Genomic DNA, 16002 nt, shown 5'->3' on the forward strand with positions numbered 1-16002 from the left:
GGATCGTTAAATGAAACAGATGAACCAGAATTGGTTTGTAAAAATGCTGCAACTTCAGTGGTGCGGAACTGGTTTAGCTTTCGTCCGTCAGATACACAACAAAGCACTATTTTTGGTAGAGCATGCTAGCGGGTCGTCGTTATTACCGTGTTGTTTGGAAAATACGGCACACTTAAAATCAATCCTTTGATTTTTCTGAAAATCGACAGTGCCCCTTATAATCCCGTGTGCCTTATGTATGAATTCTGGTTGTGTTTACTGACCTCGAAACGATTTTATGTGGTACACGGCGCTCGAAAATCTGTCAAATGTTTTAATACGACTTGGCTAAGCTATGACCCGCACCACTTGATGGACTGTCGGAGCATTACGGCTATCGTAGGCAGCCTCGCGGAGTGATACGTACTGTGCTTCAACATAATATTACCGTATTGTGTGTGTATAACCTCTTTTTAAGTTTTGTGGATATTATACATGGCTATGCTGAGGATATGTTGGCCAATTTCCACTGGAAATGCCTTTTGGTTAAACTGTCAGCAAGGAATTTGCACTGTCACATTTTTATATAACTTTAATGCACAAAAAAAAACCAGCTGCTTGTTTAAGTGAAAATACATTGATGGGGTTTTCTGCACTAATAAAGTTGTGGAGTTGTAAAGTGTTTTGTCTAGTGTCAATTATATCGTCAGTTATATTGTTATCGCAAATTTTCAAATGTATATCATTTATCACATTTTTCAAATGTGATAAATATTTTTGGTCATATCGCCCGGCTCAACTGGGCAGTGCATTTATCACGACATGTAATGTGTTTTCTGGATACACTGTGCTTTTTCAGTGTTCAAAGATTGATGGCTCCGTGTCAGAGCACTGGCTATGAATTTCAGATGGATCAGGCCTTAACTTAACCTCTTACTTTTGCAGCAAAACAGCAAAAGTAAGAGGGAATTCATGACGATGTTTGTTAAATGTGAAGCGTAGTTTCAGAGGTTTTTTTTTTTGTTTTTTTTTAGACGCCCCATTAAAAAATTTTGTCGCACTCTAGAGTCCTGCAACTAGGTCCAAGGTGGTGGAGCATGAGGATAACATAGCATTCATAACTTCATCAGCCGAGGGGGGAGTACGACACTTGGGGTCCATCATATCAAAGACAGTAGTGAAATTAGCCACAATCTCAGAGTTGATTACACGTACAGGGCAACAGAGATCAGCAGTGTTCATGTGTGTTACACCTAAGGCAGCAATAAACGTAACCAGATGATGATCAGAGATGCCAACATTGTCAATGTCCTTAATGTCCTTGAAGCTAGAGAATGTAGAAAAAGGCAGTCGCTGAAGTTTACGTTTATTTTTAAAAACCGTTGCTATGCCTCCACCCTTCCCTGAAAGTCTCGGTTAGCTGAAAAAAACACAGTCAGGGGAAGGAGTTCAGAGAAGTAGAAAAGCTAACTGGGGCAAATCCAAGTTTCGGTCAGGAACAAAACATCCAGGTGCAGGGTGAGAAAAAGATCATTTAGGATGAAGGTTTTATTCACCAGTGATCTTGTGTTAAGCAACGCCATAACGCTCTTAGTCACCTTGTCCCTGACAGAGGCGCGTCTCAGCTTGCCTGTGTTGAGCGCAAGTCCCAAAGGTCCCAATCCAGGTCCGAAGCGATGAGCACACCACTGGAAAGGCCAGATAAAATTGAAGTCCAACAGGGCAGATCCAGCGATGGCTGAGCAGTTTGAAGGATGGCCGGCCGTGGGAAGTGAATGGAAATTGCAGAAAGTCCAGGAAGGGAGAGGAGTTAGCTGCAGCATGTGCCTTAAGTAAGGCTTTAAGGTTAACCCGAAGTCCACTCCGCTTACCGTGCCTCCTGGAGTGCCTCTTGAACAGGGAAGGTGGAGGCAGGCAGAAAGTTCTAGTAGACAGGCAGGTACGCGGCAGCGTAGCGTCTCCTAGGTCCCAATGTAGCTCCGGCTCATGGAAGAGAGGTGGCCGGAGATTTAATAGAGTTAGCCGATCATATGTGATTAAAGCATTGTTCTCAGAGAGGCACAAAGCCAAGACGAGAATAAGAAGCGCACAACAGTCGAAATAAAAAGTATGAAAATGGAGACGAGGGTAAGAAGAGGTAGCAGGAAAACAACCTGCCGAGCAGACTGGCGCTATCTTGGTTTACTCTTCTTCCACAGACTATGAGCTAATACTGGGTATAAGCAGGAGCTGAACACATGTGAACGATTCAAGTCTGGAGGTTTACAGTTTTTGTTTTTCATTTTATGATCTTAGTCTGAAATGTTTTTGAATGTTTCCTTCTCCAAAGCTCCTTTTATTTAAATATCGAACTGTCATCATACACAGTTAATGTTTTGAAAATTAGATAGACAAAATATTCCAATACGTGAGAGCTTAATCAATCCAAAAAATATTTCGTTCCAGCCCTGGTAAGAATTTTAACTGAAGAAAACCATGAGGAGAAACTGAGTGAGTGTGTCAGAATGAATTGTCCGATGGAGGACATTTTCATCTATGAAGGTTTTAAATGTGTAATATTGTTCTGGTACAGTCAATGAACTAAACCAGAGAGGAAGAAAACAGACTTTACCATGAAGGTCCTCAGTGTGGATCAGTATAATATCAGCCTGCTGCTGATGTTTGCAGTTTAGTCTCAGCATAACATTCGCATCATATTTACCTCAGACAAACTGAAACATGGTGACTGACCTCAGAGTTTTAAGTCCACATCCTGGACTCTACAGAAAACCACACAGCTGCTTCAGTCCTGAATCCTGCAGCTTGCTGTTAGTTGGGAAAAAACTGTCACTACTCAAGTCTAGATGCTTCAGGGAGGAGTTGGTATTCAGAGCTGGGATCAGAGAGCTGACCTCTGATGAACCACAACTCCTCGATCTGTATAAAGAATGAAAGATGTAAGTTTATTAGACAAAGTTTGTGCCTGAAATCATTCAGTGTTTCATAATCTGTTAAGAGCTAAAAAAAAAAAAAAAGGTTCAGAATGTATTTGTCACATCTGCTGTGGCAGGTGGCATGGAGTAGAGAGAGTGTGGACCCAAATACAGACAACGGAGATGGAATGGAACATTAACAGAAAGCGTGTTAATGCATGCTCAATCATCCAGGTAATCTCCAAAGGTTGATTCTGTTCATCTGGACGTAGCGTTTTCAGTGGGAGAAACATTTTGTCACTCATCCAAGTGACCTCTTCAGTCTCAGGCTGAAGAAGTCAGCCTGTCACGTTTTACCCTCTTAAAAAAGAGGGTAAAACGTGAGCAGAAGTTAAACAGCAGAAATAAATATACAAATAGATAAAAAATAAATAATAAATAAAAATGTTTAAAAAAAACCAAAGTGACACTGGCTTTAAAAGCACAAAAACACTCTGCTGTCTATCTAAATGTGGGTTTTAGTACTGACTTTAGAGACAATTAAAAAAAAAAAAAAAACATTCGCCCAAACAAAGTCACAGATAAACAGTTAAAAATATAAACTCAAGAACTGAAGAAAAATCGTCCTGATTTTAAACATCCGCATCAAGATAAACTTGCAGATTTACGAGTCAAAATGTGTCAAAAAGTCTGTATCCTTACCTGAGAGTTTCAATTTACAGTTCGTGATTGGTCTGTGGGCTACTTGCTGTCTGTGTCAGCTGGCCTTGTAGGAGAGTCTGATTGGTCTGAAGTGAAAGACCCAGGAGGAAGCGGAGGAACAAGTCCAGGTGTCCATTTGGACTCTGTAAGGCCTTGTTCACAGCACTCTGGTAGAAGAGTATCTCTGTAGATTCTCTTGTTTCAGACTCCTGGGAGGTTGTTTGTTTCTCTTCCAGCAGATTGACTCCAGAGTTGATGAAGGTCAGATAGACATGAAGAGCAGCCAGAAACTCCTGAACACTCAGATGGATGAAGCAGAACACCATGTCCTGGTACAGTCCTCTCTCCTCTTTAAAGATCTGTGTGAACACTCCTGAGTACACTGAGGCTGCTGTGATATCGATGCCACACTCTGTCAGGTCCGATTCATAGAAGATCAGGTTTCCTTTCTGCAGCTGATCAAAAGCCAGTTTTCCCAGAGACTCAACCATCTTCCTGCTCTCTGGACTCCAGTGTCGATCTGTCTCAGCTCCTCCATCATATTTGACCTTCTTCACTTTGGCCTGAACCACCAAGAAGTGGATGTACATCTTAGTTAGGTTCTTGGGCAGCTCTCCTCCCTCTCTGGTTTTCAGCATATCCACCAGAACTGTAGCAGTGATCCAGCAGAAGACTGGGATGCGGCACATGATGTGGAGGCTTCGCGATGTCTTGATGTGCGAGATAATCCTGCTGCTCTGCTTCTTATCTCTGAATCTCTTCTTGAAGTACTCCTCCTTCTGTGGGTCACTGAACCCTCTGACCTCTGTCACCATGTCGACACAGTAAGGAGGGATCTGATTGGCTGCTGCAGGTCGTGTGGTTATCCAGAGGTGCGCAGAGGGAAGCAGGTTGCCCTTGATGAGGTTTGTCAGCAGCACATTCACTGAGCTGGACTCTCTAGGGTCAGTCAGTATCTTAGTGTTCTTGAAGTCCAGAGGAATTCGATACTCATCCAGACCATCAAAGAATCAAATCAAATCACTTTTATTGTCACATCACATGTGCAGGTACATTGGTACAGTACATGTGAGTGAAATTCTTGTGTGCAAGCTTCACAAGCAACAGAGTTGTGCAAAATACAATAACGTAAACAAGCAAAATACAAGAATGGCTACATCTGAAACTAATAAATATATGTACAATATATAATAGTATATGCATTTCTGGATGTGTATACTAAATATTTTTCTACGTGTGTGTGTGTGTGTGTGTGTATAGACATATTTTACAAATTAAATAGAGTAAACAATAAATAAAATCTATAAAAATATACAGAGTTGAGACATGTGCAAAACAGTGGCATTACTGTACGGTATGGAGTGCATAATGTTAAAGTTCCAGTAGTGAAGCTGAGGTGTCTATGACGTGTTCAGCAGTCTGATGGCCTGATGGAAAAAGCTGTCTCTCAGTCTGCTGGTACGGGACCGGATGCTGCAGAACCTCTTTCCTGATGGAAGTAGTCTGAACAGTTTATGGCTGGGGTGACTGGAGTCCTTGATGATCCTCCCCGCTTTCCTCAGGCACCGCTTCCTGTAGATGTCTTGGAGGGAGGGAAGCTCACCTCCAATTATCCGTTCAGAGCACCGCACTACTCGCTGGAGAGCTTTGCAGTTGTAGGCGGTGCTGTTGCCATACCAGGTGGTGATGCATCCAGTGAGGATGCTCTCAATGGCACAGTGATAGAAGGTCCTGAGGATGCGGGGGCTCATGCCGAATCTTTTCAGTCTCCTGAGAAAGAAGAGGCGCTGCTGCGCCTTCTTCACTGTTTTGTTTATGTGTACTGACCACGTAAGATCCTCAGCCAGATGTAAACCAAGGAACCGGAAGCTGCTCACTCTCTCCACAGCAGCGCCGTTGATGGTGATGGGGGTGTGTACTTCTCTGCACCTCCGGAAGTCCACTATCAACTCCTTTGTCTTTGCGACGTTGAGGGTGAGATGGTTGTCTTGACACCAGTGGGTCAGGGCGCTGACCTCCTCCCTGTAGGCCATCTCATCACCATTGGTGATAAGACCCATCACTGTAGTGTCGTCCGCAAACTTCACAACGATGTTGGAGTTGTCAGTGGCTGTGCAGTCGTAGGTGTAGAGTGAGTACAGGAGAGGGCTCAGTACACACCCCTGTGGAGCACCAGTGTTCAGTGTGATGGGGGATGAGGTGATGCTGCCCAGTCTGACCACTTGGCATCTGTCAGACAGGAAGCTAAGCATCCAGCCACAGAGGGAGCTGCTCAGTCCTAGATCCTGCAGTTTCCTGTCCAGCTTCGAGGGAACGATGGTATTGAATGCTGAGCTGTAATCTACAAACAGCATTCTCACATACGTGTCTCTCTTCTCCAGGTGTGACAGGGCAGTGTGTAGTGTCAGGGCTATGGCATCATCAGTGGACCTGTTGTGGCGGTATGCGAACTGTAGAGGGTCCAGTGAGTCGGGTAGTGCAGAGCAGATGAAGTCCCTGACCAGCTTCTCGAAGCATTTGCTTACGATGGGGGTCAGGGCTACAGGTCGCCAGTCGTTCAGTGAGGAGATGGTGGAGGATTTGGGTACAGGGACGACGGTGGCCATTTTGAAGCAGGCTGGGACTACAGACAGAGAGAGGGAAAGGTTGAAGATGTGTGTGAACACTCCAGCCAGCTGATTCGCGCATGACTTGAAGACGCGGCCGGGAATCCCGTCCGGACCAGTAGCTTTGCGTGCGTTCACCTTCCTGAAGCACTTCCGCACATCCTCCTCAGACACAGTGTGCGCACTGACGTCATCCGCGGTGCGCACACTGTCCGGTCTCATGGTGTTCGCTGTGTCAAATCTAGCGTAGAATACGTTTAGATCCTCACACAGAGAGGCCGTGGTCTGCGGTGTGCTGGTTTTCCCTCTAAAGTCTGCGATCGTGTTTAGTCCCTGCCACATACTCCGAGGGTTGTCAAACTGTTGCTCCACCCTGTCCCTGTACTCACGTTTGGCTGCTTTGATCGTCTTCCGGAGTTGGTAATGTGCGTGTTTGTAGTCCGATGTGTTCGCGGAGGCAAAGGCGGTGCTCCGTGCCGCCAGTGCCGCGCGAACATCTCCGGTAATCCAGGGTTTTTGATTTGGGAAGGATTTAACTGTTCTGGATGGGACGACATCTTCCACGCATTTCCTGATAAATCCGCAGACTGAGTCTGTGTACTCATCAATGTCCCTAGCAGCCACGTGAAACATTTCCCAGTCTGCGTGATCAAAACAGTCCCGCAGCGCAGACTCCGATTGGTCCGTCCAACGGTGCACCGCCCTCCGGGTTGGAGCTTCCTGTTTCAGCTTCTGCCTGTAGGCGGGCAGGAGCAGGAGCAGGATGGAGCGGTGATCTGATTGGCCGAATGGGGCGCGGGGGAGGGCTTTGTACGCATCCTGGAAAGAGGTGTAGCAGTGGTCAAGTAGCCGGTCTCCACGAGTGTTGAAATGGATGTGTTGGTGGAGTTTTGGTGAGACTTTCTTCAGGTTTCCCTTATTAAAGTCCCCGGTCGTGATAAACGCTGCCTCTGGGTGTGCGGTTTCCTCACTGCTGATCGCGCTGTACAGTTCCCTGAGTGCACGGTCAGTGTCGGCTTGTGGGGGAATGTAAACAGCCAGAATAATCACTGCTGTAAATTCCCTCGGTAGCCAGAATGGCCGGCACTTAATCATCAGGTACTCCAGGTCCGGTGAGCAGAAGGATTTGACCGGGTGCACGTTCGCATAATCACACCAGCTGTTGTTGATCATGAAACATACACCACCGCCTCTGCTTTTCCCAGTAAGATCCTGTGACCTGTCCGCGCGGTGCACAGAGAACCCCGGTAGTTGTATTGCGGAGTCCGGTACCTTGTCCGATAGCCAGGTTTCTGTGAGGCAGATCACGCAGCAGTCCCACATCTCTCGCTGGAATGAGATCCGTGCCCGAAGCTCGCACAGCTTGTTCTCCAGAGACTGCACATTAGCCAGTAATAAACTGGGTAGCGGTGGTCTGTTAGTGCGCCGTCTCAGTCGAACCAGAACGCCAGATCTTCTCCCTCTGCGTTGGCGTTTGCGGCCTCCAGGGCCAGAGAACAAAGGTGTCTCAGGTGAGATGAATGGGGGTCTGCAAACGGAGCGTCCGTGTTGCAAAACTTGAACTCCAGAAAGTTATAAGAAAGTCCGTCTTTTATGTCCAGTAAGGTTTGTCGGTCGTACACAAGGAGACATGTGCTACTCGCGAAAAAATGAAGGAAAAGTAAAATTAAACACAGAAAAAAGCTGTTGCTTAGGGGAGCTCACGACGAGGCTGCCATACTCGGCGCCATCTTCATCTTCATCAAAGATGAACACAACCTGGAAGTCTTCAAAGCTGCAGATTCCTGCTTCTTTGGTATCAGTAAAAAAGTGATGAACAAGTTCCACCAAGCTGAACTTTTGCTTTTTCGGAAGATTCAACTCTCTGAAAGTGAATGAAAATATGAACTGGAGGTCCTGGTTGGCTTTGTCTTCAGCCCAGTCAAGAGTGTATTTCTGTGTTGAGACTGTTTTCCCAATGCCAGCCACTCCCTTTGTCAGCACTGTTCTGATTGGTTCATCTCTTCCAGGTGGAATTTTAAAAATGTCTTTTTGACTGATTTGATTGACTGGTCTGTCTGGTTTCCTGGATGCTTTTTCAATCTGTCTGACCTCATGTTCATCATTGACCTCTGCAGTCCCTCCCTCTGTGATGTACAGCTCTGTGTAGATCTGATTCAGAAGGGTTGGGTTTCCTGCTTTAGCGATCCCCTCAAACATGCACTGGAACTTCTTCTTCAGCTTAGATTTTAGTTCCTGCTGACACACCTCAGGAACCCCCGACTGACATGATCGCTGCAGCACCGGGCAAACCTCCATCGGCCCCACTTCTGCTAAACAGGTGAAAATAGGTTTAAAAGCGACAGCAATTAGTGCTGCTGAATCTTGGATCTTTATTTATTTTTTTGCTGTTTTACTTGATGTGGGCTGCCACAAACGATTATTTTGATAGTCGACTAGTCACCGATTATTTTTTGCGATTAGTCAACTAATCAGATCATGCGTCCATTGGACATAAAACGTACAGCTTATTGCATCAGCATGTGTCTGCTCTTATATAATTATCATTAGCTTACAGCTTTAAGTGTTTAATGTATGTGCTAACTAAAAATAAAGACAAGATGATAGTTTATTAAACTTTTAATGACATTTGCAGATTGTCTCGGGGGAGTTTAATAAACTCGTCCGTCTGTTCTTTCTGTGTAAAATATAACAGGACACTGGAGTAAATTCTCGACCATTTCACGCTTCTGTTTAATCAGTTCTGTTTGACATTTATTCAGCTGTGTAAAAACTCTAACTTTAATCTCAGCCAAACCAATTTATTGAGGAACAAATAAAACACTGAAAAAAGCCAAACATTAACAATGCGAAAGAACACAAAGGGGTTTGAAAATGATGTGCCGGGAGTTCACTGTTCTCGCCAGCTCTAGTGAACCTTGAACCCTCTAGCTATTGAGCGGGTGGGTAACAGACATCTCCGAACACGTCAGAGCCCTTTTGCAAATATGTGATGTCTTGATAAACCGAGCAGAAATTTGTAAGTAGCTGCCGCCATTGTTGAAAACTGGAATTGGCAGGGCCACGCTATGAATTGTGGGATAGGTTGGGCCACGAAGTATACACCCGACCCATCCTTCAAATCTGGGGAAATGAAGGACGCATTTTTCGGCCACGTTTGGGGGAATCTTCGAATTTGGACAGGCTTCGCTGCGTCGCTGTTATGTAATTGGCCTACAAATGCTGCCTCTGAAGGATGCAGCCGCTAAATTTGGACACAGCTATGAAATCGGACACTGCTTCTTCTTCGGGGTTTAATGGCAGCTGGCATCCTTGTACATGCAGTGCTGCCATCTTCAGTTTCAGTCTGTTATTACACTCTTAAATCCTACTTATTCCTGCGTTTTTCGGGATCTTACAAAGCTTCAAACGAAGCATCAACTATTAAATTTGTCGTTGACGATTTTAATAGTTGACGTAATCGTGACTAGTCGACTAATCGTGGCAGCCCTAGTGTAAACACAAAAAAATATTTTATTTCATATCTTGGAATATGCAGAAAATAGAACTAAACGTTAAACAAATTTCTTAAAGTCAAAGACTGTTTCATATAATTTAATTTTTCCTCAATGCCATGTGCATAAAATTAAAAGATTAAAACTAATAAAACATTTTTTAAAAGAGATTTTTTGATTTGATTCTATTTTATATTATCGATTTTACAGAAAAAAATGTATTCAGGTTGTGTATCATGTTTTTAAAAAGTAACTAAGTAATAAAGTAACTAATTACTTTTGAAAATAAGAAATCAGTAAAGTAATGGGAGTAATTGGAGAAGTAATCACCAATTACCATTTTCAAGTAACTTGACCAAGACTGGTTATAACTCAGTGGAAGGTTTTATGGAGAAATATTCAATTCAGTTTTATTTATAGAGCACCAAATCACAAAAACAGTCACCTCAAGGTGCTTTATGTTGTAAGGAAAAACCTCAACAATCATTTGAGCCCCTATAAGCAAGCGCTGTAATGACAGTGGAAGGAAAAACTTCCTTTTATCAGGAAGAAACCTCCAGCAGAACCAGGCTCAGGGAGGGGCAGCCATCTACTTTGACTGATTGCTTGAGAGAAGGAAGCCAGGATAAAAGACATGCTGTGGAAGAGGGTCAGAGATTTATTATAGCTGCAGATTAGCAGCTAAGTGGTGTATAAACAGGCAGAGAAGAAGAAACACCCAATGCATAATGGGAATCCCCCAGCAACCTACACTTGTTGCATCGTAACTAAGGGAAGTTTTAGGGTTACCCGATCCAGCTCTAACTATATGCTTTAGAAAAACGGAAAGTTTAAAGCCTAATGTTAAAAGTAGAGATAGTGCCTGTGGCGAGCGAATGTGAGTGTGATTGGTTGTCTCTATGTGTTAGCCCTGCGACAGACTGGCGACCTGGCCTGGGTGTACCCTGCCTCTCGCCCTAAGACAGCTGGGATAGGCTCCAGCGCCCGCCGCGACCCTGAAAAGGATAAGCACAAGCGAATGGATGGATGGATGGATGGTTAATAAATATTGATTTGCTTTGATAATATTACAAAAATAGCATAATACACAATATAGTGTTCAAATATTTAATAACTTTAGAATATCGTTTCACTTAATAAAAAATTAATACATTTCTAAAAACTCTGGTTTAAAATTTAAAAGCCATTTGAAAGCACAAAGAGTGAACGTCTGAATGTATTATGAGATCCTAAAGCATGACCTGTTTGGATATTTCTGATCCCAAACAGGTTAGATGCTTTTCTATTTTTTTTTAGAATCTGCTATAAACCATCCTTACATCTCATCTAAAGGTCAGTTGTCCTCAGTTTTAACTGGATCTGCTCCTGAAGCATTAATATGAGGTAAGTGCTGTTATAGCCAGTGAACTAAAGCCAGAGATTTTTAAACCAACCAGCCATTCATTCATTAGAGCTCTGACATACTAGAGAGCTAAACTGAGGCTACAGAGATATCACATGGAAAGAATCGGAGTTCTGATTGGTCAGCTCAGAGTTTGTGTGTTTCTGCCTTATCCACGTCTCTTCAGACAAACTCATGGAATCTTACCTTCTGATTCTGATGAAAGTAATGAAGCCTTATGGGCTGAGGGCCTTCCTGTTGGAGGAAAGTGCACCTGAAGTGATCATGAGGTGGACTGTTTAAAAATGAAAACCTGCATGGCTTCAAAGTAATGTAAATATAACATTTGTAATCAAAGATTATTTGAGGAGGAAAGACAGACAAAATTAAAACTTTTAATACATAAAATAAATTGTGAGAATGTTGTGTCTTCCTACCATACTGAGTCTTTGATGTTTATTTTTTTCTCTGACTTTAATCATACTGGAGAGCTACATTGAAGCTACAGCAATGTCACATGGAAAGAATCAGAGCTCTGATTGGTCAGCTCAGAGTTTGTGTGTTTCTGCCTTATCCACGACTCTTCAGACAAACTCATGGAATCTCTGAATGACCTTTTTTAATCTTCTTTAAAATCAACTCCGCCACCTCCATCACACGGCCAGTAGTATATGTTCCCACCATAAGATCCACTACTCTCCTTGTGTCTGCTTTCTCCAGGTAGCTCCTTTTAATGGTCATGAAATCACCTCCGGGTCCAATCCGCAGGTGCCAGTGAAAACGTTCCAGCTCCTTTTTACCTAAATCATCCAGTATGTCCAGCAACTGTCTTCGAACCGGCTTCTCCATCTTTAATCTGTAAAACAAGAGAGCATGTGAATCATGGTCTCATCACAACTTTTTTTGTTTACTTATTTAGTATATTTCACAGCAGATTTCATGTTCAATCTGTATTATTTATACTGGCACCAGTCTGATATCATGTTTCTAAACCTGCTCTGGTATCAGGAACATGGTACCAAGAAGGAATCGTCACAATAACAGTTACAATATAATTATCTGATGACAGGATAGCTCTGGTCATTGGATATATTCTCATGTTCCCATTGATCCTAATGAGCTGGTTATCCTCTATTAGAGCAGACAAACATAAGGATCAGCTGAGCTTAAAGCCACTCAGGGCTGCACGAACAGGCTAGAACGGTTTCACATAAGTTTCACATAAATCAAATGTCTCACTAAACAATTTGTCCTCGTCCATCTAGCAACACCTGAAAGTTCCTACCTTCACTGTGTTTGAAGCAAAGAACAAAGGAGACAACTGCTGGAGCAGCTGGAGTCCTACAGACACTCAAAACACCTCCTACAACATCCATTCTTTACACTCTGACTGCTGTGTTTGTGGAAACACAGTCATGGAGTCATGTACAGTTAGAGATGGTCATCTCACCTCTGAGCTTTGGTCTGGTGTAACCCAGTCATAGATTCGCAGAAACACACCGGTTACACTGGCTCTCAGGTTCCCCACACAGAGTGGTTTTAGAGGGAGGGGCTCCCTTCTCTTTGTCTCTCTGATCCATGCTGCTAAATCCACATCCACCTCAATTTGTGGGTTACAACAGAAAATGATACATTTCTTGTTCTCCCGTATTATAAGACGGGATTATTTCATCAAACAGAGGACATTTTGCCTGATAATTATTACCAGAATTCCAGGAATAGTTAGTTATTATTAGGGCTGTGTGATATGACCAAAATCTCATATATAAGAATTCTATCGTCCCGATAACGATATAAATCACAAAAATGTAACATTTTCTGTAAATTCTGTGAATCTCCGGCAGCTCGACTTGCGGGAAGTGTTTCCAGCTGCGCGCCATGTAGCTGGAGTCAAGTGTTTTAACCAATGCATGAAACTATACAGTTTTAGACATAAGTTGTAAAGGCCGCCGTTTTCTTTGTGAGTATTTATTACACGGCGTGCTGCGGGGAAAAGCCTGTTCTAACGTTTGAGTCTAAGGTTTATTTTTTAGCACCTGGCGGCTCTTTTTTAATTCTCATCCGTAAATAATCTGCTCTTTCACGTGATTCAGTTTATTTTGAAAAGTTTCAACAGGAGCTTGAGCTTTATTGTGAAAGGTTTATGTGGAACATAAACAAGCGGACATGCGATGCTGTTACCATCGTTGTTGCTAACCATAACACATTAAAACAGGCGCTTGTCCGTCTGTAGTGTGGTTATATAAAATATAAGAGAAAGAGAGAACTTTAAGAAATTAATATAGCCACTACAGTGACCATCAAAATGATGGAAAAATATTGCCGTAAACAGTTTATTTTGCAACACCACGAAACAAATGATAGCGTAAAATGAAACGATAGATGTTTTTATATCGTCATCCGATATATATCATTATATCTAACAGCCCTATAATAATAATAATAATAATAATAATAATAATAATGGATTGGATTTATATAGCGCTTTTCAAGGCACCCAAAGCGCTTTACAATGCCACTCTTCATTATTCTCTTCCTAGTTATTATAAGAAGTGTTTGTGGACTAAAAATCAATAAATAATAATAAAACGAAAATGCTTAGACAGTGCTAGCATGATGGACAGGTTTTTGACGGGACTGTCACACAAACGCAAAGCAGAAGATGAAGCATTGTCAAACCAACTTGCTTTTAAGCCAAATACTAGAAAATATGAAGAAGAATATCTTGCCTTTGGCTTCACCTGCACAACGGTTGTGCCAAGATAGGTATCTCCGACAGAATTTGTTTCCCCTGCGTTGGGAGCATACGCTGGGCTGTCCAAATCACGGACAAACAGTGGTTGCCAAACTTGTTTTGCTACACCCCCCCTTATTTTTACAAGAAAATCTTCGCCTCCGACCCCCACCCCCCTTCTCCTCAAAAGGGGGGTGGGGGTGGGGAACCTGCTTCCCTCTGCACGCCTCTGGATAACCACACGACCTGTGCACCTCGGAAACTCCCTGATATCTGGCAGGTTGTGATTTATTTCTGCTGGTTTTCCTGTTTGAAACACAAACACATCTCATTACTTTGTTGTTCTTCTTGGTGCGGCGTTTGAATATTTCAGCACCAAACTGATTTTTCTTCAAAGCTCGTTTCGACATGTTGAAGTCTTAAATGAAAGTGCAGACTGAGAGTGGATCACATGCTTTTTAAGTGCATCATGTGACATGTTCAGTATTGTCACACATGTCTAGATTGCCCCTGATATCATAACTGCTCAAACACTGATTATTATATTTGAAGAATTATTACTGATGGCAGCAAAGTTGATGCTGATTTGTCGCCACCTAGAGATCAAAACACAAACTGCATGATGTCGCTGCAACTCATAGTGAAAGGAAGTGTTTAAATGACTGAAACACATTCAGCTTTCACAGCCAGCCAATATCCTGTGACACTGAACATGTACAAACACAGGTCTTGAACTTTTCCACATTTTGTCACATTACAGCCACAAACATGAATCAATTTTATTGGAATTTCACGTGAAAGACCAACACAAAGTGGTGTACACGTGAGAAGTGGAACGAAAATCATACATGATTCCAAACATTTTTTACAAATAAATAACTAAAAAGTGGGGCATCACCAGGTCATGACTACAACCCCCGGGTTAAGCCTGTTGGATTTATATTTTATTATTGTTATTTGTATTGGGAAATATCTAACCATATATGCTTAGAGGTGTATAATCAGTTGTGTAGTGATAGGATATGTGATCCTTAGTGGTCTGCAACGACTTTGTTTTCTGGTGTTCTGGCATTCACACCCACATCCTGGGAGCATGGGAGAGGTTGTACCTTCTCTTATTGTTTTATGGTAGGATAAAATATCTATATCTGTTTTAGTCTAAGTGCCTTTTGTTTAGATGAACTGCTGGACTTCCAGACCAGCAGGTTTAGGGAAGTTGTTTATGGGGTCACATTCTGGGGTGCAGGTGTGTCACTAAGGTGCAGGAGAGGCATTCCTCCTCTGTCCCCTTCGGGTCACCTGTACTTCAGTTTTATTCCACATCCTATACATCCACATTACTCACACTATCATAGCACATACATATAGGGCCTTGGGGGGTGGGCATGTTATATGGTATCCAGAGGACAGTCTGGGTATTTAACCTCAACTCTGGTGTCGGTGCCCGTCTCTCAATTTTAAATGCATGAAGATATTGAGGGTTCTCGGGAGGGACCATGCTGACACCGGCTGCTCTCTGGCAGGAAGAACCATGCCTCTTCTATGTTTTAAATACACTTTAGAACAGCATGCAGCAGCACCACATATGAGCGGGAAGAGGGAGACATGGGGTCTTCACACTCCCGTTCTCTGTTTATCATCGGGACGGAGGGGCTGGGAGGAAGAGTTGGCCGTCTGATGGGGGTCTGGTGGGGGGTCTCCCTGCTGCTCCGGGACCGGGGGTGGTCTGCTTGTCTCCACCCCAGGAAAAAGGCTAAAATCTCCTGGGTCTGGGTACCATCACCCCTCGGGGGTGGTGGTGCCTGGACCTGGGATATAGAGCATGTTTGGAGAGGGTGTGTACAGTGTCCATTTATGTTTGTTTCTACTTTGGGCGAGTGATGAGTATTTGTATGGGGATGGGGGGCCCTTGGACCTTGGGCCTCTGCGCCTGGGGCTTGGTGCACTGTGGCGTGGCTGGATGCCAGCAGAGCTCACAGGCACATCACCACAGCTCCCTCTGGCTTCTGCTCCGTGGCTTCTGGGTGACCCCTTGTCTTGGGCTCTCCTTAGCTCTTTCCAGGAGAGTGGCACGGTTGCACCTCTGATGGTACTTCTTGGGCTCTCACGCTCTGGGGGCCTCTGAAAGTCTGGGGCCTGGATCTCCTCCATGCCTGCTTCATGCCCTTGGGGACGGGGCTATGGTTCCCCACAC

General features: G+C 43.6%; 1 protein-coding gene across 1 annotated transcript; it reads right to left on the minus strand.

Moving 5' to 3' along the window:
• Window positions 1-3607: 3607 nt before the first annotated feature.
• LOC308393690 (protein NLRC3-like) lies at window positions 3608-15959 on the minus strand (the record flags this gene model as incomplete). Its single annotated transcript, XM_080877649.1, has 4 exons — window positions 3608-4558; window positions 11756-11930; window positions 15414-15616; window positions 15786-15959. 4 exons carry the CDS (start codon window positions 15957-15959, stop codon window positions 3608-3610), a joined length of 1503 nt encoding a protein of 500 aa, XP_080733775.1.
• Between the last annotated feature and the right edge of the window lie 43 nt (window positions 15960-16002).

This window comes from Rhamphochromis sp. 'chilingali', assembly GCF_963969265.1.
Source record: "Rhamphochromis sp. 'chilingali' genome assembly, chromosome: 3".
Classification (NCBI taxonomy): domain Eukaryota; kingdom Metazoa; phylum Chordata; class Actinopteri; order Cichliformes; family Cichlidae; genus Rhamphochromis; species Rhamphochromis sp. 'chilingali'.